Below are 10,224 nucleotides of genomic sequence, written 5' to 3' on the forward strand. Positions count from 1 at the left end.
GGCTTATATGTGTCATATATTAGAGTCATAACAATAGTTCGTAGAGGATATTTTTTGGCATTTCTGTCGTATGTGAAGAATTACCACGTTTTCACTAAAGGAACACTGCACCAGGAGTGTTTTTTTGTTATTTTGCCTTCGCTACATCTTCCTGCGTGCAAGCAATGTGCGTTTGTGCATGATACTAAAATCAAACCCAGCGCAAACTCGTGCATCTGGTGTACGAAAAGAACATAATCCCGTAATGTCGTTTTCTAAATCCACTTGCATGGCAGTAAAATGTTGTAGTAACCAAATGAACGTTGGCGAGTCCACCTTAGTGTGTCACAAGTATATGCAAATCATTAACTCTTGTAGTAAAATGTCACTTCCTATCATGCACGCCTCTCTGGGTTGGTGAGGGATGGGTGGACAGCATCCGTCAGTAAGTTTGCTGTAAGATACTGAGTAGAATGGAGACAGATGAAGAGAAAACCCGTTGTTCGCAAGAGGAAGAATTTGCGAGCAGCACATCATGTCATGGTGTGTCATTTTGGTGGAGCAGCACACATGTCGTTCAAAGAGTTTTCTGGATATTATTGGTGCTTGGTATGCTAAAATTTACAACAGTCGACAAGTTAGATCGCTTGTTACACAATTAGTAATTAGTACTTGTACGCTGCTATTATATTTCTTTATGCAAGAAAAAGCAACCAGTTGTTCTCGCGAATATATTACAGCAGCATATGTTGAACTCCGCAAGAAGGCGCGCGCGAGCCACGATGCTACTTTTAGTATTGTTATGTCTACGTTAATGCCATTTCTCTAAAAGTTTACTTACCAACGTGTATATAATCAAATTTATGAATAATATCTCGTTACTACGACATATGGATTTATTTTACAATTTTTCAAACGTTTTTAAAACAAAATTTAAAATGATTGTTTTACTCTCGAACGCAACACCTGGAAACGAGTTCACTCATGCGTTTCTTGCCAGGTTCGTTGTGTGGAATGATTCAACAAGTGACAACCAGGGTTTTGGTTTATTATCAATACCAGACGAGCACAGAAGTTTCGAGAGAATTCAGGAATGCCATCGAATTCCCCGCAGTCACAATATGTAACTTTAACAGGTGGCACGTAACTTACAAGCTAATACACTTCGAATAAACTACAATATTGGTAAGCAGTTATTAACAAATACTGATGCAGGAGACAGTAAAATGTTGTCAGACGTTTTTTATACACTAATCAACTCTTATCATGGCACAACGATTTAGCTTCGTAAAACGTCCAAAACAATTTTTTTTAACTTTTTTGTTTGAACGCACATTTTTTAACTTATTATCGTATACAAAAGGCTTTTCTTTCCGCAATCAAATGAAGAACTGCTAGCCATGCAAGCGTTGAACAAGATCAGCACACCAGCATCCGTCGAATTTGCATCGAGTCTCAACGCTTCGGTTCAAAGTTTGAACGCCCTCCGCTTCTTCAATTCAAGCAACTTCAGTACAGGCGATTACGTCACAAGAAAGGGTTTTCCCCTGGCTGACGGACAGCAGCTTTTCTACTGCAGGTAATTAATGGCTGCTTCATACGTCTCTGCATCAGCGGTTCTCAAAACTTTTAGGCTCACGGCACACTCGGATCCTCTTAATTTGTTTGCGGCACACAAAATGGTCTTAATTAATATCATAAAGGAAAAACCGCAATGATTGTAAATGTTTATGTGAAAAGATCATAACGCAACTTCTATTATAAACAGTGTGATGGCTTCAAGTAATTTCTCTATCCAATTAAACAACCTGACTATATTTTCATTTCGCAAACACCCAAAAGCTAACTTCAGTAGTTCAGCTAACACCAAAAGTCATTGGTTTTGCCAAAAGCACACATGTTAATGTTCATGTCAGTCGTAACCTGTATCGCCTTCCTAATGGCTACAGAATTTTGTTAAAACAACCCAACATCGTTTGTTTATTGTGTTGTAGGTTTGGGGCTCGTTTATGTTCTGCTTCAGAGTTTACACCAGTGGTTACAGATATGGGTAAATGTTACACCTTCAACGCCGACCCCAACATACAGATGTGGCAGAATGCCGGTGGAAGTTACAACGGTCTTTCTTTCATACTCGACGCCATGCACTGGAATTATACAGAGGAGGCGATATACGGGAGGGCTGAAGCTGGAATAAGATTTCAGGTAGAGAACCCAAATAATGTGAATAACTTTGTCGTTGTCTTTCTGCGTATATTGTTTTTTTATGGCCCCAAATTATTCGATTCCAACCGCAAACCAAAGCATCATATAACCAAATATTATGATTTTCTGACCTTATGAATAAGTTACAGTGCAGTGTGGTTTAATTCTAATATGCTTGGTCCAAAATTCAAAATTACCATGAAATATGCATAATATTAATCTGTCCCTCTGGCACAATTAACGTGACTTTTATTGTCTGACGTTTCACAGCTGGACTTCATCAGATGCTTGTTTGTGTGGTGCACCTATACCCTAATGAAGCCTAGCTGTATAGCAGGTGAAACGTCGGACAATAAAAGTCACGTTAATTGTGCCAAAAGGACAGATTATTAAAATATAATATGCATGGCAGCAACAGCAACATAATACGAAACATATATTTGTGTAATTGTATCGTTTTCTGTTCGACAGTTAACCCAACAAAATGGCGTTTAATGTTCGCTGCGTAATCAACGTGCCTTGGCCCCTGCGGAATTACTGCGAATCTCAGAATGTGTTGATTGCTCTCCTGGCGTTAGTTGCGAGTTTTCGTTGTCCCATAATCCCTGCATACTTTGTATCAACACCCACGAACAGTGATTGTATATCAAGAATACAATATATATTTCACGTCTTGCAACGCAATACTACTGTTTAGTACGTTTACGTTAAAATGACGCCGAATTCAGGTTCACAGCAAACACGTGAAACCAAACGTTGAGAAGTTCGGCATCGCAGTTCCGGCCGGTAGAAAAGCCTACGCTGTCCTCACCCGTAAGGACGTGAGGAACATGTACAAGCCTTGGGGTGTCTGTGACCCTGGGAAGGAAAAAACATTGAAGTTTTTTTCAAACTACTCCCTAGAGTCGTGTATGCGAGGTATGATTTCTATGTCTCTTGGTTTTAACACTGGAGATATGAAATATATTTGTCTCAAACGAAAGCCAATAGATTTTAACCCAGAAAACATATTTTCCCATAATGTCCTCTTGGTTTTGATGTGGAATGTTTCCTGTTTTCAAACGCTGTAGCAGTGACGCGTAGCTTCCTTAGCTTTAAGTCTAGTTTTAAGTAATATTCTTGCAATCGACATAACGAGTTGACATCTTTTGAATCCAAGGCACGACATATGTTCTGATTTGTAATCTGGTACTCGGTTTGGTTTAAGCTATTAAACATGTTATCAGAGTGCTACACACTTGGACTCATCAATCATTGCGGTTGCCGCCAGTTTGACCAGCCCTGGGCAAAGCTCCACGCCGCAGAATGCAGCATAGAACAAATGATAAACTGTAGCAGTCGACTCCTTGCTGCCCTCATTCGTCAGGTAACCAAAAACTATTTCAAGAAAACTATTTTTCTATTTTCAAGATATTTCCTATAGTGACACCTGTTACAAATACAATAAAATCGGTGTTAAATATGTTGCATCCAGACGACCTATTTATAGAGAAAATTCGTGCTAATGGGGTTCAGTGCCATTTTATAAAATTCAGTTTATAAGCATGGTAAAAAGACCAAAGCCCTCAACTAAAACATTTACTAAGTTTTAAGCAACATCTTTTCCAATTTCGAGCATAAATTGTCCTCACCAAACATTGACCTCAAACATCCTAGCCCACCACCAAGAAAGCTTTAACGTATCTATACTGGTTTCGGCGTGCCACCGATTGGGAACCACTGCTGCAGAAGTTGATTGTCCCAATCCAATCGCACTGATATCCTGTTTTCAACGATTTCATTTGCAGTTGAGTCCACAGAATTGTTCGTGCACCACACCCTGTAGTTTTACCCAACATGATGTGAGAATATCATACGCTTCAATGCCTAATCTCCCTACGATCAAGTTTTTTGAGGTAAAATGGATAAATTTCCCGACCAAGTTATTTGTCAAATCTTTCCCATTGTGTGCGCAAAAAAAACACAATAAAAGAGGGCTGCAGACACACTTTTTTGACCTGTAAGGTCTCATCAGTGCAGCTGGTGACCGTTGCACATTTCCTATTGTGTTCATGAAAATATTCTTTGAAACACATAAATATAATTATTTTTCTATCTAGTTATTCCGGAAAATACTTCATGTCCAATCCTTATCGTGCGATTATTATGGTCGTGAAAATAAAGTATTTTACGTGCATTGAAAACAAACGAACCACATTCTTTTCGGCAGAATTATTCATCGCTTACTGGTCAATACGTGGGGGAAAACTTTTTAGCGCTAGATGTCGCATTTGATCAAATGAGCATTGTCAACGAAATCCAATTCAAAAAAATTGACGAGTCGGCGCTTCTTAGCGATATTGGTAACTGCTATTAGAAGCAATAATATATTTAGTGCCATTAAAACCAGCATATGACTATTTTGGAAATAAAAGCATGGAACTGTTTGGTGTATATAAAAAATAGCAATGACTATATAGATATGAACGTACATGGTCGACAGTTTTTCCACACAAGATTTTAAAAATAACTACTATATTTATTGTAATATCCAGTATACGAGGACTGTTTCAAAAGAAATGTTGTGCGGCATTTTTCTGTATGTGCCCAAATAATATGAAATATGGGGATTATTTTATAGTACTTATTTTTGAGTGTAGGTACCCTATCCCTGTTCCATGGACTCACTCGCATAAAATCATAAACTATTCACATTACGATTGTTCGTCACAGGAGGACAGCTCGGACTGTGGATTGGAATGAGTCTGATCACAATGGTTGAAGTTCTTCAATATTTTATCTTCAGAATTCAAAGTGTTATTGTTTCATTGGCAAAGAGAACAAAGAACTCCAAAAACGTTTATTAAACTGTCGTGGCATTGAATAAACAACAAAGGAAAAAGCAGAATAAGAGAGATTTTTAGATTAGAGCATTGTGGAAAACAAATTTCATATTGTGGGTTCAGAGAGATTATGAACTGATTAAACATGGTATACATGCGGATTAAAAGATACAGGATATGTACACACCCTGTATTGTTTCCATGTAGCTGGTAAGAAGTGTCTAAATTGGGATAGGCAAAGTCTAGTAACCGTGGTTGCAGTTTTTCAACAATTTACCTTAAGTATTCAGAGAAATTCAAACCGGTTTACAATGCAATCCGAGACAATCCGAGATAACCCCTTTCCGTTTTTCCGGATTTTGGCCAAAACAAAAATGTCCGGTTCCAGGCCGAATTGACCGGAATATTCCGGTTTCAAACCGGTTGGCGCCGGTTTCAGCAGCCTCTCGAACCTCCAAACCGGTTTAAACCGGAATCCGAGACAAAAAGATTTCGGTCGATTTTCGAAAAAACACCAAGGCTAACCCCTTTCCGTTTTTCCGGATTTTGGCCAAAACAAAAATGTCCGGTTCCAGGCCGAATTGACCGGAATATTCCGGTTTCAAACCGGTTGGGGCCGGTTTCAGCAGCCTCTCGAACCTCCAAACCGGTTTAAACCGGAATCCGAGACAAAAAAATTTCGGTCGATTTTCGAAAAAACACCAAGGCTAACCCCTTTCCGTTTTTCCGGATTTTGGCCAAAACAAAAATGTCCGGTTCCAGGCCGAATTGACCGGAATATTCCGGTTTCAAACCGGTTGGGCCGGTTTCAGCAGCCTCTCGAACCTCCAAACCGGTTTAAACCGGAATCCGAGACAAAAAGATTTCGGTCGAACCCCTTTCCGTTTTTCCGGATTTTGGCCAAAACAAAAATGTCCGGTTCCAGGCCGAATTGACCGGAATATTCCGGTTTCAAACCGGTTGGCGCCGGTTTCAGCAGCCTCTCGAACCTCCAAACCGGTTTAAACCGGAATCCGAGACAAAAAGATTTCGGTCGATTTTCGAAAAAACACCAAGGCTAACCCCTTTCCGTTTTTCCGGATTTTGGCCAAAACAAAAATGTCCGGTTCCAGGCCGAATTGACCGGAATATTCCGGTTTCAAACCGGTTGGGGCCGGTTTCAGCAGCCTCTCGAACCTCCAAACCGGTTTAAACCGGAATCCGAGACAAAAAAATTTCGGTCGATTTTCGAAAAAACACCAAGGCTAACCCCTTTCCGTTTTTCCGGATTTTGGCCAAAACAAAAATGTCCGGTTCCAGGCCGAATTGACCGGAATATTCCGGTTTCAAACCGGTTGGGCCGGTTTCAGCAGCCTCTCGAACCTCCAAACCGGTTTAAACCGGAATCCGAGACAAAAAGATTTCGGTCGATTTTCGAAAAAACACCAAGGCTAACCCCTTTCCGTTTTTCCGGATTTTGGCCAAAACAAAAATGTCCGGTTCCAGGCCGAATTGACCGGAATATTCCGGTTTCAAACCGGTTGGCGCCGGTTTCAGCAGCCTCTCGAACCTCCAAACCGGTTTAAACCGGAATCCGAGACAAAAAGATTTCGGTCGATTTTCGAAAAAACACCAAGGCTAACCCCTTTCCGTTTTTCCGGATTTTGGCCAAAACAAAAATGTCCGGTTCCAGGCCGAATTGACCGGAATATTCCGGTTTCAAACCGGTTGGCGCTGGTTTCAGCAGCCTCTCGAACCTCCAAACCGGTTTAAACCGGAATCCGAGACAAAAAGATTTCGGTCGATTTTCGAAAAAACACCAAGGCTAACCCCTTTCCGTTTTTCCGGATTTTGGCCAAAACAAAAATGTCCGGTTCCAGGCCGAATTGACCGGAATATTCCGGTTTCAAACCGGTTGGCGCCGGTTTCAGCAGCCTCTCGAACCTCCAAACCGGTTTAAACCGGAATCCGAGACAAAAAGATTTCGGTCGATTTTCGAAAAAACACCAAGGCTAACCCCTTTCCGTTTTTCCGGATTTTGGCCAAAACAAAAATGTCCGGTTCCAGGCCGAATTGACCGGAATATTCCGGTTTCAAACCGGTTGGGCCGGTTTCAGCAGCCTCTCGAACCTCCAAACCGGTTTAAACCGGAATCCGAGACAAAAAGATTTCGGTCGATTTTCGAAAAAACACCAAGGCTAACCCCTTTCCGTTTTTCCGGATTTTGGCCAAAACAAAAATGTCCGGTTCCAGGCCGAATTGACCGGAATATTCCGGTTTCAAACCGGTTGGGCCGGTTTCAGCAGCCTCTCGAACCTCCAAACCGGTTTAAACCGGAATCCGAGACAAAAAGATTTCGGTCGATTTTCGAAAAAACACCAAGGCTAACCCCTTTCCGTTTCTCCGGATTTTGGCCAAAACAAAAATGTCCGGTTCCAGGCCGAATTGACCGGAATATTCCGGTTTCAAACCGGTTGGCGCCGGTTTCAGCAGCCTCTCGAACCTCCAAACCGGTTTAAACCGGAATCCGAGACAAAAAGATTTCGGTCGATTTTCAAAAAAACACCAAGGCTAACCCCTTTCCGTTTTTCCGGATTTTGGCCAAAACAAAAATGTCCGGTTCCAGGCCGAATTGACCGGAATATTCCGGTTTCAAACCGGTTGGCGCCGGTTTCAGCAGCCTCTCGAACCTCCAAACCGGTTTAAACCGGAATCCGAGACAAAAAGATTTCGGTCGATTTTCGAAAAAACACCAAGGCTAAAACCCCTTTCCGTTTTTCCGGATTTGGGCCAAAACAAAAATGTCCGGTTCCAGGCCGAATTGACCGGAATATTCCGGTTTCAAACCGGTTGGGGCCGGTTTCAGCAGCCTCTCGAACCTCCAAACCGGTTTAAACCGGAATCCGAGACAAAAAGATTTCGGTCGATTTGGCCTTTCAGTGTCAGCAGCCTCTCGAACCTCCAAACCGGTGGTATGTTATTATTTCTATGAAAATAAGTTCCGATGGTGGGAAATCCCCACCGTGTAGACCTTTGTCACAATGGAACATTTACGTCACAGTGCAATCACAGCCGCATAGAGGTAAAATTCTTTGGTTGATTGAGCGCTCATAAGTAAGTGTGCTGTTGCTTGGGCGAATTTAAGCCAATTTCGGGCTGCTCTTTTGGGGTTTTGGGTGCTTTGAATCAGGTAGCTATACTTGGTGCCTGGTGTTGTAGAAAATTAAACTAAAAAGGCAGCTAAAACTTCGGCTATTTACAGAAAAATGAATCGTTTAAGTTCCCATTCATTTCTGGTTTTGAAAAGATCCAACCCTCACCTACGCATTCTGATCAGATATGGTTTGCCAGACCGGTGCATTTTTGGCCCCCTAACTCTTTCCACTCCGGACCATTTTCTGCGAACAGGCTCTAGAATCCGGGATTTTTGAGCAAAAATGACAATTTTCAAACACTTCCCATTTCGTAAATATATAAATTAAAGCGGTTACCAGTATCGCAAAAGAAAGGGTAAACCCCCGTGCTGTATCTAGGCAAGTTTCAGCTTGCTGCGAACAGCAGTTCGATAATTTTATGGCTTTCACCAACAGGACCTTTTTCAACTTTTTCCAAACTAGTGAAAATTGCTTGTTTTGGGGTATGGTTGCAAATGAAATACTCACGGCCCAATTGTAAGGTGTAATAGTTAGATTTTTGGTGTGTAACACACCAATGTAATGTGTGGTCAGGGAAAAATTACAATTCTTGCCCAGTGATAGTTGTTTTTATGTAACAGCCCATCGAATTTTCACATTTTTTCTCAAATATGGTTAAAAATCCAAAAAATATTTTTCTGAACTTTGTATATATCTAACTTACTTGTGAGGATTTTTTTGTACACAGGCTTTGCAGTGCTGTAGTATGCATTATGCAAACATCTATTTACAAAAATAAGTCAAAACCTGTTCAAAAATTTCTCAAACTTTCAAAAATGTCTTGTTATACTATTCGCATGTGTTCATTTCACCATCTATACATTCGAAATACTCACAAGCTTGTTTTTTATTCAAAGTAGTTCAAATTTTTACCAAATGGAGTACTACAAGTGTGCTTTGATGGAAAATTTTGACTTCACTGATAGCATGTGTAGTTTTTCCACAAAGACCCTTGCAAATCATGCATTTTTTAGTATTTTTCAAAAAACAACCATGAAGAAATGAAAGAAGAGAAACAGAGTAAAAAAAGACTATACACAATATTCAACCATGTTGTGAAACTTTACATGCAATTGTTTACACATAATGTCACACTGAATGTTGGACAACAGTATAAATTGGTTTTGAACTGCTCTGGCTGTTGTCTGAAGTTGCTCGACTGACTTTGTCGAAACCTTTCTTTGAATGGAGAAATAGGATTGCATTTTCAAATGTGTTGTGGTTATGAAGGTTTCTTTGTGATATCCATGTTTATTGTAATGCAAAAAAAGGTATTTGGGTCTGATACAACAACTGGAACCAATTCATGTAACCACATTTTCTTGTCGTGTGGTCTCAGAAATGCCCCCCACTTGCCATACTTTACCTCCAAATGCATTTTGAACCTGTTTTGCCAAAACTGCTTTCTGTTTTTGCACAGTACAAGGTTTTTCTTGATTCAGGTACAGACTGATTAATTACAGGACAAAAATATCTAGCCGACTCATTCCTTTTCTACCACAAGAACCATTATCTTGCATTTGCTTCGCAGGCTTTATGACGTCACAGTGGACATTCAACACGGTCGTAATTTTTATGCCGAGGGTTCAAGCGATCTCTGTACTTACAGTACCAATCCTATTTTCACTATTACAGCGCGTTGCTGGTCGTATTGCAACCAAAATATGTGAAAACAGTGCAAAAAAACACCCAAAATTTGCAAAAAAATTAGCGTTATATATGTTGACCAAAATTCATCAAAACATTATTATAGACTTTTGTTGACGCAAGGAACTGCTTTTCCATCCTAGTACATTCAAATGAATGTATTTTTGCGCAGCCAAGGCTTACGATTGCGACGCAATGACGATTTCATTTACCGTCTATATATAGACGCTTGGATTCTACGGCATGCGCGAAATCGTCTATATATAGACGCTCGGAGTGGAAAGAGCTAAGGGCAACTAAAAGTGCAATTAGATTTTGCAGGAAAATAATGCGTTTGTCCAATCTCTCACAACTACACAATAGCACCAAATTAGTTCCTGCAAAATTGCCTACGCCAA

General features: G+C 40.5%; 1 protein-coding gene across 1 annotated transcript; it reads left to right on the top strand.

Moving 5' to 3' along the window:
* Window positions 1-452: 452 nt before the first annotated feature.
* LOC145914666 (bile acid-sensitive ion channel-like) lies at window positions 453-5,030 on the top strand. The gene is made up of 9 exons (XM_083002482.1): window positions 453-588; window positions 980-1,115; window positions 1,343-1,558; window positions 1,974-2,184; window positions 2,913-3,102; window positions 3,411-3,550; window positions 3,972-4,079; window positions 4,394-4,526; window positions 4,897-5,030. The coding sequence occupies exons 1-9, from the start codon at window positions 453-455 to the stop codon at window positions 5,028-5,030; spliced, it is 1,404 nt and encodes a 467-aa protein (XP_082858608.1).
* Window positions 5,031-10,224: the final 5,194 nt, after the last annotated feature.

Source organism: Ascidia mentula, chromosome 9, assembly GCF_947561715.1.
Source record: "Ascidia mentula chromosome 9, kaAscMent1.1, whole genome shotgun sequence".
Classification (NCBI taxonomy): Eukaryota; Metazoa; Chordata; class Ascidiacea; order Phlebobranchia; family Ascidiidae; genus Ascidia; species Ascidia mentula.

Bases quoted from the DNA above. Each gene is read 5' to 3' on its own strand.
- LOC145914666 (XM_083002482.1), top strand. From the start codon at position 453: ATGGAGACAGATGAAGAGAAAACCCGTTGTTCGCAAGAGGAAGAATTT. The intron at 1,116-1,342 runs GTGGCACGTAAC...CGTATACAAAAG, and splicing joins ACAATATGTAACTTTAACAG to GCTTTTCTTTCCGCAATCAA. The intron at 1,559-1,973 runs GTAATTAATGGC...ATTGTGTTGTAG, and splicing joins CAGCAGCTTTTCTACTGCAG to GTTTGGGGCTCGTTTATGTT.